The sequence below is a fragment of the Plecotus auritus genome, assembly GCF_963455305.1.
Source record: "Plecotus auritus genome assembly, chromosome: 10".
NCBI lineage: Eukaryota > Metazoa > Chordata > Mammalia > Chiroptera > Vespertilionidae > Plecotus > Plecotus auritus.
Genome location: NC_137785.1, coordinates 34013891 through 34041462, shown reverse-complemented (window position 1 = coordinate 34041462; position 27572 = coordinate 34013891). Strand labels below are relative to the sequence as shown.

Here is a 27572-nt window from a genome sequence, read left to right as displayed (position 1 = left end):
GAGTTATATCACTTAGCATGATACTCCCCAGATCCCACCATGTTGTCTCAAAGGGTAAGAGATTCTTCTTTTTGACTGCTGCATAGTATTTCATGGTACAAATATACCACATCTTTTTTATCCACTCATCTAACAATGGGCTGTTTCCAGATCTTGGCTATTGTAAATAATTCTGCAATGAACATGGGGGTGCATACATTCTTTTTGATTGGTGCTTCAGGTTTCTTAGGATATATTCCTAGAAGTGGGATCACTGGGTCAAATGGGAGGTCCATATTTAATTTAATGAGGAAACTCCAAACTGTTTTCCATAATGGTTGCACGAGTCTGTATTCCCACCAGCAGTATGCTAGGGTTCCCTTTTCTCCACATCCTCGCCAGCAATTGTCATTTATTGATTTGTGGATAGTCATTTTGATCTGCATCTCTCAGATTAGTGACTTGGAGCAATTTTTCACATGTCTCTTGGCCATATGTATGTCCTCTTTGGAAGTGTCTATTTAGGTCCTTTGCCCATTTTTTAATTGGATTGTCTTCCTTTTGTTAAGTTATACGAGTTCCTTATATATTTTGGATATTAACCCTTTATCAGATGTGTCATTGCCAAATATGTTCTCCCATACAGTGGGCTATCTCTTCGTTTTGTTGATGGTTTCTTTTGCTGTGCAGGGTTTTTGTTTTTTTATTTTTTATTTTGATGTAGTCCCATTTGTTTATTTTCTCCTTTGTTTCTTTTGCTTTAGGAGATGTATCTATAAACATATTGCTATGCGAGATGTCTGATTTTGCTGTCTATGGTTTCTTCTAGGATTTTTATGGTTTGACAACTTATATTTAAGTCTTTTATCCATTTTGAGTTTATTCTTGTGTATGGTGCAAGTTGGTGGTCTTGTTTCATTTTTTTGCATGTATCTGTCCAATTTTCCCAACATTATTTATTGAAGAAATTCTCTTGACTCCATTGTATGCTCTTGCCTCCTATGTCAAATATTAATTGAGCATGATGGCTTGGGTTGATTTCTGGGTTCTCTGTTTTGTTCCATTTATCTATATGCCTGTTCTTGTACCAGGCTGTTTTGATTATGGTGGCTTTGTAGTATAACTTAAAATCTGGTATAGGGATTGCTCCGATTTTGTTTTTTCTTTCTCAAAATTGCTGCAGCTATTAGGGGTCTTTTTTTATTCCATTTAATTTTTGGAGTATTTGTTCTAGCTCTGTGAAATATGCCATGGGTATTTTAATAGAGATTGCATTGCATCTGTAGATTGCCTTGGGTAGTATGGACATTTTAATTATGTTGATTCTACCAAACCATGAATACGGTATATTCTTCCACTTGTTTATATCTTCTATCTCTTTTTTTCAACATCCTGTAGTTTTCTGAGTACTGGTCTTTTGCCTCCTTGGTTAAGTTTATTTCTAAGTATCTTAATTTTTTGTTGGGATTGTTTATTTAGTTTCTCTTTCTGAGAATTCCTTATTGGTGTATAAAAAAGCCATCGATTTTTGGATGTTGGTTTTGTATCCTGCTATATTGCCAAGTTCATTTATTAAATCTAGTTTTCTGGTGGAGTCTTTATGGGTTTTCTATGTACAATATCATGTCATCTGTGAATAATGAGAGTTTTCTTGCTCCTTTCCAGTTTGGATGCCATTTATTTCTTCTTCTTATCTGATCGCTATGGCTAGGACTCCAGTACTATGTTGAATAAGAGTGGTGAAAGCAGACATCCCTTTCTTGGTTCCTGTTCTTAGGTAAAATGCTCTTAGTTTTTGCCCACTGAGTATGATGTGGGCCGTAGGTTTCTTGTACATGGCCTTTATCATGTTGAGATATGCTCCATCTATCGCCACTTTCCTGAGAGTTTTTATCAAAAATGGGTGTTGGATTTTTGTTGAATGCTTTTTCTGTGTCTGTTGATACGATGTAATTTTTGTCTTTCAATTTGTTTATGTGATGTATCACGTAAATTGATTTGCAAATATTGTACCAGCATTGCATCCCTGCAATAAATCCCACTTGGTCATGGTGTATGATCTTTTTAATATATATCTGAGTTGGATTTGCTAATATTTTGTTGAGGATTTTAGCATATATGTTCATCAGGGATACTGGCCTATAATTCTCTTTCTCTGTAGTGTCTTTATCTGGTTTTGGAATTAGGATAATGCTGGCTTCATAAAAAGAGTTTGGAAGCATTCCTTCCTCTTGTATTTTCTGAAATAGTTTGAGGAGTATATGTGTTAGGTCTTCTTTGAATGTTTGATAAAACTCCCCTGTGAAGCTGTCTGGTCCTGGGCTTTTGTTTGCTGAGATTTTTTTTTATTACTGCTTCTATTTCATTAGTTGTTATTGGTCTATTCAGGTTTTCTGATTCTTCTTGATTTGGTTTTGGGAGATTGTATTTTTCTAGGAATTTGTTCATTTCATCCACATTGTCCAGCTTGTTGGCATATAGTTGTTCATAGTATTTTCTTACAATCCTTTGTATTTCTGTAGTGTCAGTGGTTACTTCTCAACATTTGTTTCTGATTTTATTTATTTGGGTCCTCTTTCTTTGTTTCTTGATGAGTCTTGCTAATGGTTTATCAATTTTGTTTCCTTTCAAAGAACCAGCTCTTGGTTTCATTGATTTTTTGTATTGTTTTGTTAGTCTCTATGTTATTTATTTCTGCTCTTATCTTTATTATTTCCTTCCTTCTACTCATTCTAGGCTCTTCTTGTTGTTCTCTTTTAGTTCTTTAAGTTGTAGGGTTAAATAGTTTATTGCTGATTTTTCTTGTTTTTGAGGTATGCCTATAGTGCTATAAACTTCCTTGATATTGTTTTTAACAACATATTTTTGTATGTACCCTCAGAAAAGGGAAACAAAAAAAATGAGATTACAGCAAACTAAAAGTTTAAAAAAAAATTTTTTTATTGATTTCAGAGAAGAAGGGAGACAGATAGAGAGATAGAAACATCAATGATGAGAAAGAATCATTGATTGGCTGCCTCCTGCATGCCCCCTACTGGGGATCGAGCCCACAACCCAGGCAGGTGCCCTTGACTGGAATCGAACTTGGGACCGTACAGTCCTCAGACTGAAACTCTATCCACTGAGCCAAACCGGTAGGGCCTAAAAGTTTTTGCACAGCAAAGGAAATCATCAACAAAATGAAAAGACTTCATATTGAGTAAAAGAAGATATCTGCCAATGATACACCCAATAAGAGGATAACATCCAAAATATATATGAAACTCATAAAACTTAACACCAAAGAAACAATTCAAATAAAAAATGGGCAGAGGACCTGAATAGACATTTCTCCAAAGAGGACATACAAATGGCCAACAGACACAGGAAAAGATGCTAAATGTCCCTAATCATCAGGGAAATGCATATTAAAACCACAATGAAATATCAACTCATATGCGTCAAAATGGCCATCATCAATAAATTGACAGTAATCAAGACAGTGTGATTTTTAACATGGCAGCCGACAGGACCAGAGTGAGGGTGAGAATGTGAGTGAGGAAGTGAGAAGGCGAGTGTGTGGAGTCTCGGCGACAGTGATTTGGGCTCTCCTGGCCTGGGAGCCACTGCTACTGCCACAGCCACTCCCCCAGCATGGTTCTAGCTTAGAAAACATGCCATCTTGAAAGTTTTAAAAGGTCCTCCTCAGGAAGAGGCTGTGGGGAGTGGCAATGGCTAGGTGCCCTGCCTCACCACCACTTGGACTGCCCTGGCTGATCTGAACCCATACGCACCCCATCCTGAACCCCATGCGCCAACAGATGACACCACCTGGACCCATGCGTCAACTGGGACCTCACACACAAGCTGAGAACACAAACCAGACCCGTGCGCTCACTGAGGACACTGCCCAGACTCATGCTACCTCCACTGACCCAGCAGGACTCACCCCTGCTGTGGACTTACCCACTGTCACCGCTACTGTGCTATCACCGCCACCCTAGAGCCCAACTACTCTGCTCCACTGCTAGGGCTCAAGGGCAGGGGCTGCGCTGAAGGCCAGGGAGATGGATGTATCTTCCCTGGCCCTAGACCTAGTAGAACTGAGGAGTTGAGGATACTGAAGTTCTGTAGGTGAGACGGGAGGGCCTGGTACTGAGAGTGGTGGCCCCAAGGGCACTGGCTGTGGAGATTGCAGAGTGGGTGCAGTAGTGGAAGCCTGGGCCAAAGTTCCTGGGTAGAGTAGCACTAGCAACTCACCATCGTGCAGCTTGGGAAGCACCTCCTGATCAGTGGGAAAGGCCTCATAGTGGAGCTCAGGGCCAGTCTCCAATGGAGGGATCTGAAGGACACACCTAGCATTGAATCTTGCGATCCTTTATTTCTTGGAGGAACTTGTGCTGGTGAGCAGAATGGGGACTGGACAATAAAACCAGGAAGGAGGATCAGCCCTGCCTACCTGGAATGGAAGGGAGGTGCCCACTTTTCAACTGGCAAAAGAGCTGCATCTGATCTGACCTGTAGTGACCTGAAGTAAGGGGGAACAGCCTGGGGAGGAAATCTGTGCCCCTGCAGGTGTCAGCGAGGAGATGCCAGCAAGCCACCTAGAGCTGAAGTATTGGAAGGAGATGAAGTGCCTGCCTCACTCCTCTCCCCCTCCTACAAGCTACTGGCACCTCTCCCAACATAAGTCTGATTAAACCATCCCAACCAAGACCAGAATATCCTCACAGAGCCCAGCTCCATGGGGGAAAGAAGAACAGCTCAGAATAGGGATACTTAATGCATGAGACTCGAGGCAGACCCAACCTCTGTGCTAAGGCGGCCCTGCAGCTGGATTATTAGAAGCTTCAATCTATGGGGTCTCAATTAGTTTGCCCAGGGTCAGAAAGGGACTGTAACTCACATTGGCCAGTACCAAAGAAACTCCCAGGAGGCCCAGAATAGACAAACCAAGGAACCAGATTCAACATCAGAGAAAAATCCAGTGAGCTCCACAAACAGTGGACCCAAAGGTTTTGGAGTGTATTTTTTGTTGTCTGTTTTTCCTTTGTTCTTTTTTTTTCCCTGCTCATCTCTATAATTTCTCTCTTTCCTTTGATTCTATTATCTTTTTGTCATTTTATTATTAGCTTTTCTTATTTTATTTTTCTCTTCTTTTCTCTTTTCTTTTTCCATTTAACTTTTCCTATCTATATCTCAATATATCCATTGTTACTATGTTTAAATTCATTATTATTATTTCATCTGTTTTCTGTTTCCTTTTCTTTTTTATTCCTACACTAGTTCTTTTAGCTTCCTTCTTGCTTCCATATTGCCATTTTTTCTTCTTCTTTCTCCCTTTCTCTTTATATCCCTTCTAAGTCTTTGGTCTTGGTCTTTTAGTATCCTTTTTATTTTTCTTTGCTTTGCTTTCTCTTTGTTTTTCCTTCTTAGACTCTCCTGTTGTTGCTTTGCACAACCTGATTTTCGTGGTGTATTTGGTTTGGTCAGGTTGTGTCTTGTTCTGTTCTGGCAGCATCTGTGTAACAGCTGGCATGAGAAAGTTGGGAGTGGAGCTTCACTGTCAGCAAGTTTGAGGAGAGTTCCCTCCCACAAATAGGACATCAATAATCAAGTTCCAATTACAACAGGAGAGTCTAAATAACACACACAAGGGGCAATCATAGATTATCCAGCTCAGGAGATCAAAGAGACTGCACCAATGGACCCCTGATGAACACAGATGCTAAAATCGTGAACAAAATATTAGCAAATGAGATCCAGCAATATGTTTAAAAATATCATACATCATGATCAAGTGAGTTTCAATCTGGGAATGCAAGGCTGCTACAATATCCACAAATCAATAAATGTAATACATCATATACCCAAATTGAAAGATAAAAATCACATGATCATATCAATAGATGCAGAAAATCCATTTGACAAAATCCAGAACCCTTTTTGGATAAAAACTCTAAGCAAAGTGGGAACAGAGGAATCATACCTCACCATAATAAAGGCCATATATGACAAACCTACAGCCAACATTATACTCAATGGGCAAAAACTAAAAGGATTTCCCTAAAGAAGAGGAATAAGAAAAGGATGTCAGCTTTCACCAATCATGGTCAACACTAGAGGCTCGATGCAGGAAATTTGTGCAAGAGTAGGCCTTCCTTCCACTGGCTGCTGGCATTGGCTTCCCTCTGGCACCTGGGACCCGGGCTTCCCTCTGGCCACCAGCAGGCACCCGGGACCTGGGCTTCCCTCTGGCTGCTGGCAGGCACCCAGGACCCGGGCTTCCCTCGCAGACCCAGCTTCATCTGGAAGGTCGTCCAGAAGGACGTCTGGTTTAATTAGCATATTATGCTTTTATTATTATAGATAGTACTGAAAGTCCTAGACACAGTGATCAGACAAGAAGAAGAAATGAAAGACATACAAATTGGAAAGGGGGAAGTAAAACTGTCACTATTTATAGATGACATGATATTGTACATAGAAAATCCTAAAGACTACACCAGGAAACTACTAGACTTAATAAATTAATTCGTCAAAGTAGCAAGGTATAAAATCAATATCCAGAAATTGATGGCATTTTTATACAACTGGAGGCCTGGTGCACGAATTTGTGCATGTTGAAAGGAAATTAATTAGAAGAAATATTTTAATATCGCTATTTGTCCTTTCTCTATAAAACAAGTGTCAACCAAATTCACAATCAACAATGACAGATCAAAACACATGCATGTGATTGGTGCCAGTGAGAGCTTTATATATATAGATAAACTTGCTTAATTAGACGTGATTTTGATTTAGTTAAACTTTCCAGCCCAGTGAAGCACCCCAACTTCTCTTTCAGGTAATTGTCAGCAACACAGCAGTAAATATCAACACAAAGCAGATTATTATTGTAGATCATGCAAGGAGAACAAAGGGTGAAATATTTAACTGCAGCAATGTTTGACTATATTCTGCGAAGTGAGAAAACATGAAGTCATTTTCAAAGTCCATTTCTGACTTCTTTCAGTCGGATCAAATTTCTAAACTTTCGAAATCTCCATTTTCTGGCTAATGAAAAGAAAATAGGATTCTACAGAGTCTCCTATTTACCTACTCCAGGATTTCTGTGAGGATCAAATGAGATGAGGCATGGGAAAACACTTCACAGACATTGGGTTAGAGTGTAAAATGTTTACACTTGGTTATAAAGCAAGTCATGTTCCTGGGCTGAAGAAACTCCAAGGAGACTACTTGCTAGGGAGAGGAAGCCAGGCTTTACAATGTGACATCATTACCTGGTGCCCACAGCCACAGTTTCCGGGCTGGGCTGGGCTGTGGGCCGCATTTTGTGTCATGGGTTCTTGGCAGCGTTGGCTGCAATTTGGTGGGGTGTCACTCCAGGGTGGTGGCGGAGCATGTGTTCCACTTGTGGGAAGCCGAGTGTTGCTTTGTGGGCACCAGGTTCATAGTGCCGTTTATTGTTAAATGGCCTGTCAGTAGGGAGAGGAAGCTGGGTGTTGCTATGTGAAGTCAATACGCGGTGCCCATAGCCACCATTTCCAGGCTGGGCTGGGGGCCACATTTTGAGCCATGGGGTCTTGGCAGTGTTGGCAGTGATTTGGTGGGCTGTCACTTCAGGGTGGTGGTGGGGCCTGTGTCCCACTTGGGGGAAGCTGAGTGTTGCTTTGTCGGCACCAGGTCCGCGGTGCCATTTCTCTGTAAATGGCCAGTGTGTGTCCTGCATTGAGTATCTGCCCCTTGGTGGTCAGTGCGCATCATTGTGACTGGTCGGACAGTCAGAGGGACACCTAGCATATTAGCCTTTTATATATAGACTAGTGGCCTGGTTCACAAAATTCATGCACATTAAAAGGGGGACCCAGCTGAAACTGGTTTGGCTCAGTGGATAGAGCATCAGCCTACAGACTGAAAGGTCCCAGGTTCGATTCCGGTCAAGGGCACATACCTTGGTTGTGGGCACATCCCTCAGTAGGAGGTATGCAGGAGGCAGCTGATCGATGTTACTCTCTCATCGATGTTTTTAACTCTCTATCCCTTTCCCTTCCTCTCTGTAAAAAAATCAATAATATGTATTAAAAAAATAAAAAAAAATAAAAGGGGGACCCAGAGTCAAGTCCCCGCCCACCCACATGCCCCTCAAAATTGCGTGAGACCCAGACCCGCTGCCCTCCTCCCCCAATTGGGCTAGATCCAGACCCGGCTAGTCCCACCCTTGTCAAGCCCTGCCGGGCAGGGGGAGTAGCCTCAGGTCCCCTGACATGGTGCCAGGACGGGGGGCACGGCCTGAGTTCCCCCAACCCAGCACTGGGGGTGCACCTTGAGGTCCCCTGTCAAGCCCCACTGGGTGGGGAGCACGGCCTGAGGTCCCTGTCAAGCCCCACCAGGCAGGGGGCGTGCAGACTCAGGTCCACTGGCCCGGTGCTGGGGCAGGGGGTGCGGCCTGAGGTCCCCTGGCCTGGTGTCGGGGCAGGGGGCGAGGCCTGAGGTCCCCCAGCCTGACGCCAGGGTGGAGGGCATGGCCTGAGGTCCCCTGTCAAGCCGTGCTGGGTGGGGCCATGGCCTGAGGTCAAGCCCCACGGGGGCAGGAGAGGGTGCAGCCTCAGGTCCCTGCTGATTGCTCGTTAAGGCTCCTTAAGAGAACTTGGCCTCAGTTGTGGGTGCAGCCATCTTTGTGATGGAGTGATGGTCAATTAGCATATTCCCTGTTTATTAGATAGGATAGATAATGAACTCTTAGAAAGAAAAACTCAAAAAACTATCCCATTTACCACTGCAACAACATCAAAAAAGATACCTAAGAATAAATTCAACCAAGGAGTAAAATACCTGTAATTGAAAAAAAGAAATAGAAAAAGATACAAATAAATGAAAGAGTATACAATGTTTATGGATTGGAAGAATTAACTTCATTAAAATGTCCATACTACCAAAAAAACAAAGATGGCGGCATAGGTAAACACCTGAACTTGCCGCCTTGCACAACAACTTCAAAACTACAACTAAAAGACAAAACGGACATCATCCAGAATCACAGGAAGACTAGCTGAGTGGAAATTCTACAATTAGAAGGAAAGAGAAAAGCACACTGAGACTCAGAGGAGGTTCGGAAGGCAGAGGTACGGAGGCGTGCGCACGGAGAGGGTTGACAACTGAGTATGCGGCTGGCTTTTTCAAGCCGGAGGGAAACACAAGCTCCCAACTGCTCTGAACTCCAGTTCCTGGCGAGACTCTGGGGACCCAGACTCATACGGGGAGAAACCGGACTGTCTGGCAGCGGACGGAACTCGAGGGCGGCTTTCTCTCAGAGGTGCTTGCAGCGATTACCGATGGACACTGAGACCCAGGGGGCCTCTTAGGGCAGGGCTGATGGGAAGCCATTGGTGTTTGCTCCACACTGAAACTTCGCCCCACCCCAGCTGTGTGCAGAGGCTTTTGCATATGAATGGCCTGGTCCTTTGAAATCTAAACCTACCAATCAAACTGCAGCTGAGTCAGAGAGACCCAGAACATCCAAAAGAAGGCCCAAGGCCCCACAGCAGCTTGCATTGCTTCACAGCTGGGCTTCATCTGGGCACCTCCAAAACCCAAACAAAGAAGAGAAATCTGAAGATCTCTCTGTAGCTCCTGCTGGGTGGCCTCAGGCAGAGGCTAAATTAGCACCTCATTAGAGATCCAAGAACCAGCGTACCCAGGGGTCAGAGTACGACCATCCAGATTACAACTCCTCAGATCCATAAGGGACACACTCAGGGGGCAGACTCAGTGAGCACCAAAGCCCCACTGAAGCAAGTCTTGCCTCATAAGGGTGTCTCCAGCACAGAAGTTCTCCCATCATAGACACAGCTGATCCTCACAGCCAATTGGCCTGGAGGTCAATTCCTCCCAGTGATACCAACAACAACCAAGGCTTATCTACAACAAGACTGTGCACACAGCCCACAAAGGGGTGCACCAAGAGTGTCTACCTCAGGTAACTGGGGAGGCTGAGCCACTGGCCCTATAGGACACCTAGCACACAAAGCCACTCTATCAACTCAGGGAAGCAGCGAAAATGCAGACAAAGAAACAGGTCACAAATGAAAGAAATGGAGGAAAGCAAACTTTGGATATAGAGTTCAAAACCACGGTTATAAGGTTTTTCAAGAATTTCCTAGAAAAGGCCAATAAATTTAGTGAGACCCTCGAGGATATGAAAAAGTACCAACTAGAAATTAAGCATACACTGACTGAAATTAAAAATAATATACAGAGATCCAACAGCAGACTAGAGGATCGCAAGAATCAAGTCAAAGATTTGAAATACAAAGAAGCAAAAAACACTCAACCGGAAAAACAAACAAAAAAAAAAGAATCCAAAAATATGAAGATAGTGTAAGAAGCCTCTGGGACAACTTCAAGCATACGAACATCCGAATTATGGGGGTGCCAGAAGAAGAGAGAGAGCAAGATACTGAAAACCTATAGGAAGAAATAATGACAGAAAACTTCCCCCACTTGGTGAAAGAAATAGACTTACAAGTCCAGGCAGCACACAGAACCCCAAATAAAAGAAATCCAAAGAGGACCACACCACAACACATCATAATTAAAATGCCAAGAGCAAAAGACAAAGAGAGAATATTAAAAGCAGACAGAGAAAAACAGTTAGTTACCTACAAGGGAGCACCCATACGACTGTCAGCTGATTTCTCAACAGAAACTATGCAGGCCAGAAGGGAGTTGCAAGAAATATTCAAAGTGATGAATAGCAAGAATCTACAACCAAGATTACTCTACCCAGCAAAGCTATCATTCAGAATTGAATGTCAGATAAAGAGCTTCACAGATAAGAAAAAGCTAAAGGAGTTCATCACCACCAAACCAGTATTATATGAAATGATGAGCGGTATTCTTTAAGAAGAGGAAGAAGAAGAAAAAGGTAAAGATAAAAATTATGAACAACAAACACATATTTATCAACAAGTGAATCTAAAAATCAAGTGAATAAAAAATCTGATGAACAGAATAAACTGGTGAATATAATAGAATCAAGGGCATAGAAAGGGAGTGGAATGACAATCCTCGGGAGGAAAGGAGTGTGGGGGATGCAGGAAGAGACTGACAAAAATCATACACCTATGGATGAGGACAGTGGGGGGAGGGGGTAAGGGCATGTGGTGGGGTGGGGTGGGAACCAGGTGGAGGGGAGCTATGGGGGAAAAAGAGGAACAACTGTAATAATCTGAACAATGAAGATTAAAAAAAAACAAAAACAAAAAAATAAAAAAAGACTCATCAGAAACCAAAAAAAATGTCCATACTACCCAAAACAATCTACAGATTCAATGCAATTCCTATTAATATACCAATGGCATACTTCACAGAACTAGGCATACTTCACAGAACTAGAACAAATACTCCAAAAATTTATATGGATTATAAAAGACCCTGGATAGCTGCAGCAATCCTGAGAAAGAACAAAGTTGGAGGGATCACAATATTGAATATCAAACTATGCTAGAAGCTATTATAATCAAAACAGCCTGGTACTAACACAAGAACAGTCATATAGACCAATGGAACAAAACAGAGACCCCAGAAGTTGATCCACACCATTATGGTCAATTAATACTTGAAAAAGGTGGCAAGAATATACAATGGAGTAAAGATAGTCTCTTCAACAAATGGTGTTGGGAAAACTGGACAGATATATGCAAAAAGGTGAAACTAGACCATCAACTTACACCGTACATAAGAATAAAGCAGAGTTAAACATAAGCCATGAAACCATAAAATTCCTAGAAGAAACCATAGGCAGTAAAATCTCAGACATCTCCCATAGCAGAATTTTTGCCAATTCATCTCCTAGGACAAGAGAAATGAAGGAAAAAAAAAACACAAACAAATTGGACTACATCAAAATAAGAAGCTTCTGCACAGCAAAAGAAGTGACCAACATAATGAAAAGGGAACCCATTGCATGAGAGAACATATTTGCCAATGATATATCTGATAAAGTACTCATACAACTCAACAAAAGGAACAAACAATCCAATGAAAAAATGAGGAAATAAACTCATATAAATTCCAATATATATATCCTATCTAATAAAAGAGTAATATGCAAATTGACTGTCACTCCAACACACAAGATGGCTGCCCCCATGTGGACACAAGATGGCTGCCACAAGATGGCAAGTAGGGGAAGGCAGTTGGGAGGGGCCAGGCCTGCAAGGGAGGGCAGTTGTGGGCGATCAAGCCTGCAGGGGAAGGCAGTTAGGGGTGACCAGGCCGGCAGAGAAGGGAAGTTGGAGGCGACCGGGCCTGCAGGGAAGGGCAGGTGGGGGGGACCCAAGCATGCAGGGGAGAGCAGTTAGGGGGGAGACCAGGCCTGCAGGGGAGGGCAGTTGGGAGGGACCAGACCAGCAGGGGAGAGCAGTTTGGGGCAATGAGGCTGGCAGGGGAGAGCAGTTAGGGGGTGACCGGGTCGGCAGGGAAGGGCAGGTGGGGGAGGACCAGGCCTGCAGGGGAGGGCAGTTGGGGCAACCAAGCTGGCAGGCAGGGGAGCAGTTAAGCATCAATCAGGCTGGCAGGGGAGTGGTTAGAGGGTGATCAGGCTGGCAGGCAGAATAGGTTAGGGGCAATCAGGAAGGCAGGCAGGCGAGCAGTTGGGAGCCAGCAGTCCTGGATTGTAGGATCGGGCCTAAATGGGCAGTCGGACATCCCTCGAGGGGTCCCAGATTGGAGAGGGTGCAGGCTGGGCTGAGGGACACACACCTCCCATGCACGAATTTCGTGCACCGGGCCTCAGAGGACCTGAATAGACACTTCTCCAAAGAGGACATACAAATGGCCAAGAGACATAAAAAAATGCACAAAATCACTGATCATCAGAGAAATGCAAGTTAAAGCCACAATGGGTTATCACCTCACACCTGTCAGAATGGCTATCACCAAAAAATCAACAAACAACAAGTGCTGGAGATATGGAGAAAAGGGGACTCTAGTTCACTGCTGATGGGAATGCAGATTGGTGCAGCCACTATGGAAAACAGTATGGAGTTTCCTCAAAAAATTTAAATGGAACTGCAATTTAATCCAGCAATCCCACTTCTGGGAATGTATCCTTATAAACCCTAAAATACCAATGAGAAAGAATATATGCACCCCTATGTCATGGCAGCATTATTTACAATAGCTAAAATCTGTAAAGTGCCCAAGTGCCCATATGGATAAAAAAGCTGTGGGACATTTACACAATGGGGTACTATGCAACTGTAAAAAAGAGGGATCTCCTACCCTTTGGGACAGCATGGATGACCTGGAGACTATTATGCTAAATGAAATAAGCCAATCTGAGAAAAACAAATATCACATGATCTCACTTATTTGTGGAATCTAATGAATAAAATGAATTGACCAACAAAATAAGACCGGAAGCATGGAGGTATGTAACAGACGGACAGAACTTGATGTGGGGTGGGGGAACAAGGAGAGATAAACCAAAGAATTTATATACTTATATTCATAGACCTGGGGGAGGTAGGGACTGGGTGGAGGGACGTAAAGGGGGAGGGATGGGAATGGGGGACATTTGTAATACTGTCAACAATAAAAAAAATTAAAAAAATAAAGCAGTGCTTGACACACACACACAAATAAATCAATAGACAACAAATGTTGGCGAGGATGTGAAGAAAACGAAATCCTCATGCACTGTTGGTAGGATCGTAGATTTGTGCAGCCACCATGGAAAACAGCATGAAGATTCCTCAAAAAATTAAATATAGGTCTAGTTGGTTTACTCAGTGGATAGAGCATTGGCCTGTGGAGTGAATGGTTCCGGGTTCAATTCCAGTCAAGGGTACATGCCCAGAGCTGCAGGCTCAGTCCCCAGCAAGGGGCATGCAGGAGGAAGCTGATCAATGATTCTCTCTCATCATTGATGTTTCTCTCTTTCTCTCCCTCTCCCTTCATCTCTGAAATCAATAAAAACATATTTAAAAAATAAATTATATAGAAAAACAAAACACCTAGAACAGCAAAAAGATTCTTAAAAAAAAATTAAATAGAATTACCATATGACCAAGCAATTCCACTTCTGGGTATTTATCTAAAGAAATCCAAAACACTAATTTGAAATGATAAATGAATCCCTATGTTCATTGCAGTATTATTTACAACTAGAGGCCCAGTGCATGAAAACTCATGCACTGGATGGGGGGGTCCCTCAGCCCGGCCTGCCCCCTCTCACAGTCCGGGAGCCCTCAGGGGCAGGAGGCGACCCAGCGATCAGGGGAAGGCAACGCCCCCATCACACCTCTGCTGCTGCCACTGTTGGCAGCACAAGCCTCGGCCGGTCCTGGTTACCGGGTGACCCTGGGCAGCTGGGCAGCCACCATCCAAGGCTTGCCTGCACCTCGGGCATTGGCTGGGCAGCTGCCATTCAAGGCTTGCCTGCACCTTGGGCCAGCCCTGGACGGCTGGGGGACTGAGGGGACTGGGGGACTCCAGAGGCAGGTGCCCTGGCAGGGCTGAGAGGACTGGGCGCCGCCATCTTGTGGCTCTGGGTGCTGCCATCTTTGAGGGCGTGACAGTCAATTAGCATATTCCCTTCTTATTGGCTGTGAGTGCCACCATCTTTGTGAGGGTGTGATGGTCAATTAGCATATTCCCTCTTTATTAGATAGGATAGCCAAGATACAGAAGCAAACTGTCCTTTGATAATTGACAGGATAAAGAAGATATGATACCTACTGCAATGGCATATTACTCAGCCATAGAAAAGAATGAAATTTTGCCATTTGTGACAACATGATGGACCTACAGGGCATTATGCTAAGTGAAATAAGTCAGATAGAAAAAGATAAATACCATATTATTTCACTTATATGTGAAATCTAAAAAACAAAATAAATGAACAAGAAAAACAGAAACAAATTCATTGATACAGAGACTTGGTGGTCACCAGATGGGAGCAGGATTGGGGAGTTCGGTGAAAAAACATGAAAGGATTAAGAAGTGCAAATGGGTAGTCATACAAAAAGTCACAGCGATATAATGTACCGTATAGGAAATACTGCCAATAATATTTTAATAACTATGTATTGTTAGATGGGTACTAGACTTATTAGGGTAATCTCTTCTCAAGTTATCTGAATGTATAATCAGTATGTTGTATACCTAAAATTAATATAATATTGTATGTCAACTGTAATTGAAAAATTAAAATTAAAAAATATGCCCTCTGATTCTCAGTTTAGGAGAAGTCCTGGAGAAGGAGAGCAAGACAATAGGGGCCATGAAACTCTGCATTCCAGTGAAAGTTTTGGCCATCTAATGTATAGTGCAAAAGGAACTGGCTGGAAACCTAATTTGTGCCCTTGTTTCAATTCAATGTCTATTCCAGAGGTATTTGAGAGAAAGACCTGTTTTTGGAAAGCACTGGTGTGCTCTGTATTCCTACCTCATAAGGAGAAGAGGGGACTGCAGTGCCACCACAATTCCAAGTGGAATGCAGTGGGAGTTCTTAGGAAAACTCTCCCTGTATTCTCAGAGTTTAGAAGGCACAAAGACAGGCCCAATTCTCTCCTGGGACTAGACATGAGCCCCACAGTAAGAGCTGCCCTGGGTCAGGATTTATTTCAAACCTATCAAAGAGAACTTCCTTGACCTCTAGAGAATGGCTCTTGAACCTTTTCTTGTCTCTTATTCCCTCTTTCCTTCCCTCCCCCCAACCCCCTGCTTCCAACCTACGGGAGTTGAGAATACCTAGTGGGACAGAGAAGAATTTCAGGAAAAGGAAAGAGAGAAGCAATCATCAAGGCTTTCTCACTACAAGTGTCTAGAAAAGCCAACAGTTTACACTTTTTTTTTTTTTAAGTTTATGGTATTTATTAGTATCGTAAAGTGAAAGTTGATTATTACCCAACACTGACATCCATGGACAGAAAATCAACTAGGACACAGAGAAGATTTATAGAAATTATAGGAAAGAATAAAGCAATGGTTCTCGTCCTAACTGGTTTGTTTCAGTGGATAGAGCGTCGGCCTGCAGACTGAAAGGTCCCAGGTTCGATTCCAGTCAAGGGCAATATGTACCTTGGTTGCGGGCACATCCCCAGTTGGGGGTGTGTAGGAGGCAGCTGATCCATGTTTCTAACTCTCTATCCCTCTCCCTTCCTCTCTGTAAAAAATCAATAAAATACATTTTTTAAAAAAGCAATGGTTTTCTAGTTGTTTTCTAAGGAGTACTCTTTTTCTAATAGGTATAGAAAAAATGTTAAATAATCCTATGGATAGTGTCTGCTTCCTGATTTTACTATGAAGGCTCCTAGTATTTCACCGCTAGGCATTAGGTTAGTTTTTTATTTTACTTTTTAATATAAAAATTTTCAAACATACACAAAAGTAAATTTTAAACAGTATAAAAAACCTCCAGGTACCCATTAACTAGCTGCCATGATTATAAAGTCATGGACAATACTATTTTATTTAGATTCTAACACACTAATTTTAGGTAAGCTTTATTTATTAACAGTTTTATGGAGAGAAACTTCACATACCATGTAAGTCATTCATTTAATGTATATAATTCAAAGTTTCTTAGTATATCACCAAAAATGTTCTAATTTTATGGAAATTGACTGTAAATGGGTTTTCTTTCAAGGGAGATGAAAATGGGTTTTCTCCCTTGAAAGAAAACCCATTTACAGTCAATTCCCATTTTCCTTCCTTCCCGAGCCCTAAGCAACCACTAATCTACTTTCTACCTATTCTAGAAATTTCATATAAATGGAATCATACAATGTATGGCCTTTTGTAACTAGATTCTTTCACTTAATATGTTTTCTTGGTTATGTCCATGGTATAGCATGTATCAGAACATCATTCCTTTTTATTGGCAAATAATACCCCATTGTATAAATATATCACATTTTGTTTATCTATTGATGGATGGGCATTTGGATTACTTCCACTGTTGTGAATGCTACCATGAACATTCATGTACAAGTTTTTGGTTGAATATATTTTCAATTCTCTTGGGTATATAACTAGGAGAGAATCTGCTGGGTCATATGGTAACTCTGCTTAACTTTTTGAAGAACTGCCAAACTGGTTTCTGAAATAGTTGCACCACTTTACATCCTACCAGCAATTTCTCCAATCCTAACCAACACTTCTTATGATCCATCCTTTTTACCATAGCCATCCTAGAAGGTATGTAGGTACCTAGTAGGTATCTCATTGTGGTTTTGATTTACACTTTCCTTGTAACTAATAACGTTGAGTGACGTTAGTTTTTAAGAACCCAATCTTTATAATGCTTTTCTATTATAAATTCCATTATAGTCCATTACTTTCTCAAAGGCATTCCCATTCATGTTTGAGTAGGCAATAACTATATTTTCTAGCAGTACAAAGCAAGTGAGGGTGGTATAAACATTTTGAGTGGCTAATGGGAAAGGAGAACCAATACATCTTTGCATGGTTTTTGTCCAGGAGAATGAATTGGGGAATAAATTAAGACAGAAGCTCTAACCTATTTGGCTTGTGGATAGAGCATCGGCCTGTGGACTGAAGGTTCCCAGGTTCGATTCCAGTCAAGGGCACATCCCCAGTAGGGGGTGTGCAGGAGGCAGCTGATCAATGTTTCTCTCATCGATTTTTCTAACTCTCTATCCCTCTCCCTTCCTCTCTGTAAAAAAATCAATAAAATATATTTTTTAAAAAATTAAGACAGAAAAGGATCAGGTCCAAGAAAACTGCTCATCCTGATTTTTTTCTTGAGTAAACTCCACGTTTTCAGTTAACTTTTTATCTACAACATACAAATTTAATTCAGAGTAAGCCTGCTCAAAACACTATGTGCTTGTTTTTCACACACAATCTGTATTCTGACTCTCCTACTATTATGCCTGATAACTTTTAGGTTAATAGAGTCAAAAGGAAAGTGAAGTCATAGTCACTGGAGTGTTCAATTAGTTTATAATGAAGCTAATATTTAATAGCTTCAGATAGCTGTCGTATCTTTCCTGAGGAAGGAGGTGCCCACCTGAATGTGAAATTTATTTTAAGTCTTATTATTTTTTAAAAAGCAAATTTTGCTTGTTATTCCGTAATACATATTTATTGTGGAAATGCCTCAGATTTAATTATTTCCTCAATTAATTCCTCAATAATCTACCAAAGTAAGACAAAATTTTGAAAGCTGGAAAAAATCACTTACCATAAGAAAACTAGAGAAAAGTTCATATGAACACAAAACCTTAAAAAGAAACCTTTTGAGCTCTGGCACCACTTAAAATAGACCAATAACACTACCACTTTTACCCAACATAAACTGTCAGGTATAAGTCTCCAATTTTTGGTCTTTTATTCAATTCCAAGAAGGAAAAAAGAGAAGTGAAGACACAGTAAGTGAAAAAATAAAAAAAGGAGTTCCTGGATAATAGCTGACTCCATGTCTTACATCAGAAAAAAATTTTTTGTTAGATCTGGAACCTTCTGCTGTTGCCAACAGGTTGTTTCCAAAAGTATCACAGGTGCTGTGCTGAAAAGATTCCTTTTAAGACTCTCCTTGCCCTGGCCAGTTTGGCTCACTGGATAGAAAGTCGGCCTGTGAACTGAAGGGTCCTGGATCTGATTCCCTGTAGGGGGCGTGCAGGAGGTAGCCGATCAATGATTCTCTTTCATCACTGATGTTTCTATCTCTCTCCCTCTCCCTTTCTCTCTGAAATCAATAAAAATATGTTTTTTTTTAAAAAAGACTCTCCTTAAAGGGGTTGTCTTTGGCCATGTAATAAAAATTTACGCAATGACATACTATACTTCTCCTGCCACTCCTCCTTTTACTATAATGAAATCTGACAACCATCAGTAAGTTAAAACATTAGAAAATGCTTTAAGCCCATAATAACATGAAGCATGAAAAAAAGTATGAAGTATATAAAAGAGAGGGTGAATAAAAATAGTTTTTTCCTTGCCATAATTAGTCAGTGATTACATATTTATTTTTTCTTGTCCTATTATTTATATTTTCTCATCCTATTATTTGTATATGACCTAATTAATGTGTTTGTTTTCATCTGTACAGTCTGAACAGTATAAACTCAGGGAACTTTGAAAAAGCCAGCCTCAGAAAAAAGGGACCACTATATCAAACCAGGGAAGGACTATCACAGCTCGGCCTCACATAATAACCCAAGATAGAAAAGGTATTCCACATTAGTCAGTACCAGCAGACAAAAATCCAATAGAGATGGAGCATAATAAAATAATAAATAAGTTGAATGTCCCAAAGAACTCATTGCATACTCAACCCATTATCACTTAGGAAATGAACATTTTATTAACATATTAAATCCATCATGATAGCATGGTAAGTTGTAATGACACTGCAGGCCATGTAAAACTTAAAGCACACACAATGTCCAATAAAGAAAATGAGTTACAAAACTAAAAATCTGTATTAAAAAATAAATTTACATGTCCGATGAAGTATAAAAAGGGACTGAGTGTAATGGTCACTGGTTCAGGTTCTAATGATCTTTTATTGTGCAACCAAATCTCAGGTACCAAACAAGAATTAAGAACTCAGCCTTAAAATTAGTCTTTTTTTTTTCTCTCTCAAATCTGATTTGTTATTTGTGTCCTACCTCCTTTATTTTCTTTTGTAAATTTTGCTAGAATTTTATCAATTTATTAATCCCCAAAATAAACCTTTGGCTTTGTTCATGTTCTCTATTGTACATTCATTATGTCTTTATTTACTTATTTTTTCTATCTATCTATCTATCTATCTATCTATCTATTATTTATTTATTTACTAGAGGCCCAGTGCACGAAATTCGTGCATGGGGGGGGGTGTCCCTCAGCCCAGCCTGCACCCTCTCCAATCTGGGACCCCTCGAGGGATGTCCAGCTGCCCGAGGGATTGGGCCTAAATGGGCAGTCGCACATCCCTCTCACAATCCAGGACTGCTGGCTCCCAACTGCTTGCCTGCTTGCCTTCCTGATTGCCCCTAACCGCTTCTGCCTGCCAGCCTGATCACCCCCTAACCACTCCCCTGCCAGCCTGATTGATGCCTAACTGTTCCCCTGCCAGCCTGATTGCCCCTAACTGCCTTCCCCTGCAGGCCTGGGCCTGGTCACCCCTAACTGCCCTCCTCTGCAGGCCTGGTCACCCCTAACTGCCCTCCCCTGCAGGCCTGGTACCCCCCAAATGCTCTCCCCTGCAGCCCTGGGTCCCCCCCAACTGCCCTTCCCTACAGACCCAGTCACCCCCAACTTCCCTCCTCTGCCGGCTGGGTCACCCCTAACTGCCCTCCCCAGCAGGCTTGATCGCCCCCAACTGCCCTCCCTTACAGGCCTGGTCCCTCCCAACTGCCCTCCCCTGCTGGCCATCTTGTGGTGGCCATCTTGTGTCCACATGGGGGCAGGATCTTTGACCACATAAGGGCAGCCATCTTGTGTGTTGGAGTGATGGTCAATCTGCATATTACTCTTTTATTAGATAGAATAGAGGCCTGGTGCATGGGTGGAGGCCAGCTGGTTTGCCCTGAAGGGTGTCCCGGATCAGGGTGGGGGTTCCCTTGGGGTGTGGGGCGGCCTGGGCGAGGGGCCTGTGGTGGTTTGCAGGCCGGCCTCGCCCCCAGGCGACCCAAGTGGAGGCCCTGGGATCTGGGATTTATTTATCTTCTACAATTGAAACTTTATAGCCTGGAGTGGAGCCAAGCCTTCTGCTTGCTCCATGGCGGCAGCCATTTCTGTTGGGATTTATGTATCTTCTATAATTGAAACTTTGTAGCCTTAAGCGGAGGCCAAAGCAGGCCAGGGCTGCAGAAGCTTGGCTTCCTCCATCGCCGCAGGCAACCCTAGCCTCCTGCTCTCTCCAGCTCTGTGGCTGCCGCCATTTCTGTTGGGCTTTATTTATCTTCTATAATTGAAACTTTGTAGCATTGAGTGGAGGCCTGGGCCAGCATGGGCAGCGGAAAGCTTGGCTTCCTCCATTGCCAGGGAAACCCAAGCCTCCCTCCTGCTCTCTGTGGCTGCAGCCATCTTGGTTGGGTTTATTTGCATATTCCCTCCTGATTGACTGGTGGGCGTGGCGGGTGGGCATGACTTGTGGGTGTAGTGGAGTGATGATTAATTTGCATATTACTCTTTTATTAGATAGGATGGAGAGAGAGAAACCTTGATTGGTTGCCAGGGACAGAATATGCAATCTAGGTATATGCTCAGACCAGGAATCAAACCCACAACCATAAGTGTATAGGACTATGTTCTAACCAACTGAGCCACACCAGCCAGGGCAACTGTACGTTCACTTTATGTTCTAATATATATAAACTTATATTTGAGTTCTTATTCTTATTATTTTCTATTTTATGCTTTCTTTTGGTTTCAATATACTTTTTTCTTAACTTCTTGAGATGAATACATAGATCATTGATTTTTTAGCATTCTTCTTTACTAGCATATGCATTTATGGCTATATATTTTCTTCAGCTTCAGCAACACAACACATTTTTATATTTTCATTATCATACACTTAAAAATATTTTTAATTTCTATTGCTACTTCTTCTCTGATTCACCAGTTATGTATAAAACATTGCTTAAATCCCAAATATTGGAATTTTCTAATTATGTTTTTGTTATTGACTTCTAGCTGTATTCCACTGTGGTCAGAAAACATATAATACTATTTCACTCCTCTGAAATATACTGAAATTCCCTTTATGATTCAGAATATAATCAATTTAGATAACTGCCTCATATGCATCTGAAAGTAATATATACTGTAGCTGTAAAGAACACTGTCCTATGTATATCAGTTAGGTCATTTGTCAATCACATTGTTCAAATATTATATACTTTACTGGGTTTTTATTGATTGTTTTATCAACTATTGAGAAAAGTGCTAAAAATACCCCACTACGATTGTGACTTGTCTGCTACTTCTTTTAGCTAGTTCTGTCAAATATATTTGAAGTAATTTTATGAGGGCATAGACATTTAGAACTGTAATATCTTGCTGGTGGGCTAACCTTTACATTATTAACTATCATTCTTTATCTCTAATAAAGCTTCCTGTTATAAAGATTATTCTCATACAATTAAGTCAGTAGTACAAATTGATACAACTATTTAGGAAAACTGTTAGTATTATATTAAAGCTGCTATATGCCTAAACTATGAGACAGAATTTTACTCCTAGGGACATACCCAATAAAAATGCATTCATATGTGCACCAAAAGACATGTACTACAAGTATGTTCACAGCAGCCTTTATCATAATAGCCCCAATCTGAAAACAACTCAAATGCCAATCAATAATGGAATGAATAAAAAAATGTGGTATGTTCACTGAAGGGAATTTTAAACAATAATAATAAATGACCTACAACTAGGTGAAGGAACATAGATGAATTTCACATATTCATACTACATAATATCACATAGTACATTCATGCTACAAGTGAAATTTAATGTCGAACAAAAGAAGTCAAGCATAAAAGAGGAGATATTGTGTGATTCTATTTACATAAAATTCAAGGATAGGTAAAAATAATCTATGGCTATAGAAGGCAGAATAATGATTATCTTTGGGAGAGATGGGTAGTGAGTAGATGGGACAAGAATCAGTATTCTGGAATGCTAGTAATATTCTATCTCCTGATCTGATTTGAGCTCTAGTTAAATGAATATACTCCTTTTATAATATTCATCAGACATATATTTTAATTTCTATACCTTGAGGAATGTGTGTTATCCTTTAAAAAAATATATATATATACACACACACACACACACACCATTATATCTGCAGACTCATCAAAATTAAAATACCAAGTATTAGAGAGAATACAGGATGACTATGTTTATAAATTGCTGTAGGAATTTAACTCGTACAAGCATTTTGAAAAATAATTTGGCAATATCTAGGAAATTTAAAGATATACACATATTGTAAAGCCCGGCAATTACATTGATATGTTTATACCCTAGGAAAGCATCCATGTGTGCCCCAAGATACTTATAAATATATGTTCAGATCAGTCCTTTCAAAGGAGCCAAAAACTTGTCTCATCTACTCATTAATCAAGCTGTATGTAATTTTATTAAACAATTCACAAGAGTGATCCTAAAGAAATATAGTATTGTGTAAGAAAATCAAGACTCAAAACAACATTACACAGCACAATTTCATTTCTACAAAGTTAAATGTCAAAACTAAACTATATATTTTAGGGATGTGTAAATGTATGGTAAATAAAACAACAACAACAAATTACCACCTTAAAGTCAGGATAAGGATTAGTTTTTTTCTCTGTGGTAGGTCTAACGGGTTTCTGGAGTGCTAATGCAAGTTTTTGTTAAACAGTTTCCCTTTATAGTTACTTCTTAAACTATATGCTTATATTTTAAGCACTTTTTTGTATGTATGTAGTATTCAGGAATTTTTTTTAAAGAATGAAAAAGAAACTAAATAATAGCTACAGATCATTTTAGTGAAAACATAAACTATGAAATGGTAAGTGCTATAAGATTCCAATCTTGAAATAATGTATACTATTCATGCATAGGAAATGTATTAGAAGGAAATAAATCAAAACATTGACTGGCTATACTCTTTGTAACTTCCCATTTTCCAAATTCTTTAAAATAACCATGGCATGTTTTGTGTTTGTGTTTAAAAAGGGAAAACTTAGCACACAGGAGTAACTGAGCTATTTTCTAAATTAATATATGAACATCATGTAGAAGGAAATGAGGGTGGGATCTGTGTGCCCACCCCCAAGGGCTTTCCATTATTTTCTTGAATGGAAAGTTGTAGGAAGAGGATACTTAATGAGTCTATGTTAAACAGTACAATCCAGGAGAAAGAGAGCATAAAGGAAGCCCCACAGCACCTTGCATTTAGCTTGATCCACAGCCATTCCTCCTTCTTCTGAGGACCTCTTGAGAAGAAGAGCTGAGGAAAGAAAAATAAATCAGAGATGCCAGGTTTTCCTTGTGGCCCAGACTCATCAGATCAAAGGTAGCTTTGGACCCACACCAACCACCATGGAGGAGACCAGAGGAGTCTGGGATATCTTGAGCATTCCAGGTGTGAGAAGGGGAAAAGTCTGTTGTCCAACACCAAAATTTGTCCTAACCTCACACATCAACACACTGTCCACTCTGGCACAATTACAGGCACCCTCCAACTGCACAAAGAATGCCACAAACAGTTATATGATCACACTCACACATCCTCACAGTCACAGGTACCCAGTACACTTACTGCTGCTCACATTTATACAACCTCAATCACAAACACTCAGCCCTCAGATAACAGTCAGAGCCACATAATCACAGATTCTCTACACTCCGCCGGCACACACACACACACACACACACACACACACACACACACACACAGTCACACACAGTCACACAACGTTGTAGAAATAGCCCAGCCAGCCGGCATGGCTCAGTGTTTGAGCATCGACCTATGAACCAGGAGGTCACAATTGGATTCCCCGTCAGGGCTCATGCCTGGATTGTGGGCTCCATCTCAGTGTCGGAGGTGCAGGAGGCAGCGACCAATGATTCTCTCTCATCACTGATGTTTCTATCTCTCTCTCCCTCTCCCTTCCTCCCTGAAATCAATAAAAATATATCTAAAACAAAACAAAAAGTTAATACGAACACACACACAATAACAGTCGACCAAGGGTAAACAATCACACCTACACACACACAGTGCCGCATACTGTCACAACCACACACCTACAACGAGGATATCCACAGAGACACCAGCACACAGAACTCCGCGCATAATCAATCACAATGACACATCCACCACAAGGCATACAATCACACCCACACGCACAACACCGCACAGTCACATAAGGTCACAATCGTACAGATGGAATCCCACACTTCTCCCCAGCCCGACCAACTCACACAGGCCCGAGACTCTTTCAGGAACGCACCTGAGAAACCTGGTCAAGCTCCCAAGACCAAGGCCACTCACCTTGCACTCCACCTTCCTGGGAGGCCCAGAGTTCCACAGGCGAGTGTAGAGGTTGACCTGTTCCCGCGGGGGCCTCTGGGAAACGTAGTCCCGACCTGGATCTGTTTGGTCAAGATGGCGCCAGGTCTCTCGGTTTCCCGCTATCGCATACTCTAGGGGCTAAGCCGACAGCCCTGCTATGAGTCTTTGAGATCCAGACGCAGGCTCGGAATGCGCTCCCACACCAGATAGATCCCACACCCTGGAGACAAGTTTTCTCCATAGACCCGGCTAATCCCAGGGAGTCATATGTTCCTTGAGTAATAGAAAAAGCCCAGTTCTCGCTGGAAGTTTATTAGAGCCGCAAGTACTTCTGGGAAACGTAGTCTTGAACCAGAAAGGGTGAGGCGCCCGCCCAAATAGAAGATTGTCATAGATGACTTTCTGCATTGAGCTTTCTCACGGGGCCGAGTGGGGCTGCCCCTCTTCTAGGACTTGTAAACCCACTCTGCGAATACTAAAGTCTAACTAAATAGCCATTTTGGCCTACATCAGGTGGGGAACCTTCACTGCTCAGGGCGTGGAAACATGAAAGTCTCAGATCCAAGTCTCACGAGGGAATGTAATCCCGGAGCCCAGAAAGGGATTGAAGGGGGCGGGCTGTCAAGAGCGTCAATGTGTGTGTTGGGGACGGTAGTGGTGACTCTGAAGACGGCCATAGTGTAAAATTGGAAGAGTTACCTCACTTTCTTCACCTGGAAAACAATGATACTAGGGGTGTTAACCTGCGACCTGGATTCTTGTGATCCCACACGTTAGAAATCAAGGGAGTTCGCCAGTAAAAAAGAAAAAGTCCAAGCAAAGACTTGAACTTGTGCACAAGGTAGCCTGCACCCAGACAGAAAAGAGGGATGGGTCTGCTTCCCAAAGGACTTGAGGGAAAGACTTTTATTGACGAGGGAGGTGGAGAGGGCTCCTGATCTCTGAGCCTGCGCTGCTATTCAACTGTTTTGGGAGGTTCAGAAAACAAGTAGAAGAGAAATAAGACATTTTCCATAGGGAGTGGAGGGCTGATTATATTTTTGTGGTGGACTTACCTGGTGTGTTGTTTGTTTTCTGGCTATCTGGAGTCTCTGGGATCCCAGCCAGGGGTGGCAGGATGGCACCAGCTCTGTGATTTTTTTTTTTTTTTTTCTTATCCAGTGTCCTTGGAAACCAGGACCCAGGTTTTATGCTGTCTCAGGGATGCATGTTCTTGTACCATCAATTTTATTTGACTATTGGAAAAGCACAAAGAAAACCAAATTGGTCTTGTTAGTCTACATATTAAGGAAGAAAGCAAAGAGAATTGGATATTGTTCAGCCTGGAGAGCTGAAGTGGACATTTAGCCTGTTTGCTTCATCAGGAAGCTATAGCTTCACTAGCTTCACACATACTACAGGGAATCACAGCATTGCCCAACCAAGGATTAACACCCTCCCTTCCCTGCTCTAGTACTGGGGATTGGGGGTGGGAGGGTGGGGGTGAGAGGGTCAGAGAGCAGGGGGAGATAAGGATCTGTGCAATAGAAGTCAAAATGGCACAGTGGGGAGGTACTTGACCATAGACGCCTGTCAGTCTAACCTGGGAAAGGGATCATTGGCTAGGAGGTAGACCCATCAGAAGCCTGGGAAATCTTGGGAAAGTGATTGGTTATTTTTGAAAAAGCGCCTGGTCCTTTAAAATTTCTGGGAACAAAGAGTCAGTCTCTCTCTCTCTCTCTCTCTGGAGAAAGCCTGGTATCTTGCTTGGTAGTCCTGAAAATAGATGGCGTTGGAGCGTCAGGCCCATACCCTGCCATCGCTGGCGGTTGGTCAGAGTGGAAGGAGGGAAACGAGAGCGCCTCAGTGTCCCTGTGGAACCCCCACACACTCTAGGCTGCAAAGAGTAAGAGGGCTGCTGAGATGGGCCTTGAAGCCTAGGGTGTGGGCCTGGGTGGAGCCACTGCAGGTGAGGAAATCATCTAACCCAGCAGATACTGCAGGCAGGCCTGATGGCAATGGGATGGCTTGGCCTCCCTGCCCTATGGGGCACATTGAGACTCAATCATGAAATTCTGACAAAGGTGGTCAGTTACCATTCTTGTGTTTATGCAAACTATCAGGCCAAATTGAATGCAATAGATAAATTGGTCTTAATTTGGCTCTTTAATAAATATAAGGGTGATTTTAAGGAGAAAACTTCTATTTCAATAGGAGTTATTAGAACTGAAATGTTTTCTTTCCCTTCCACCAGGCCATTTTGTAACTCTTGCTGTTCTAATTGCTCAATAATACTAAATTTTATAATACAGTTTGTCTATGCCAGGTCACAAGCCCACCTCCTTCTGTGCCCAGGCCTTATCATCCCCTTGATAGAGAGCAAGGATCTCTTGGCTCTGAAAGAAAACACCGTCCCTTTCAGCCTGGAAGTAGCCGGAGGAGCCCACCGAGACCCACTTTCTCTGAAAGAATTCAGAGCCAGGATCCTTGAGGGGATATGTTAGGCAGTTAGACAGACATGAGCAGAGGAAGGACGATGGGCCAACTGGAAAAGAAATAGATGGGACCCTGAGACATGCTTCTCACCACTCCAACTGCT

At 41.9% G+C, this 27572-nt stretch overlaps 1 protein-coding gene across 21 annotated transcripts in view; it reads right to left on the bottom strand.

Moving 5' to 3' along the window:
• ZNF383 (zinc finger protein 383) overlaps positions 1-25317 on the bottom strand; it is a 68799-nt gene extending 43482 nt beyond the window's left edge. For 5 of the 21 annotated variants that reach the window (XM_080644836.1, XM_080644822.1, XM_080644825.1 and 2 more), the window contains exons 1-2: positions 24974-25080; positions 23865-23926 (exon numbers count right to left, since the gene is read on the bottom strand). Coding sequence is in view for 5 of the 21 variants with exons in the window: in XM_080644817.1 (XP_080500943.1) it covers positions 23865-23891 (27 nt within the window). In the remaining 16 variants the exon portion in view is untranslated. Of the gene's footprint in view, positions 1-7912; positions 8016-23799; positions 23927-24903 lie in introns of all 21 variants that reach the window. The other 16 variants (XM_080644830.1, XM_080644832.1, XM_080644818.1 and 13 more) reach the window with 14 other exon arrangements.
• Between the last annotated feature and the right edge of the window lie 2255 nt (positions 25318-27572).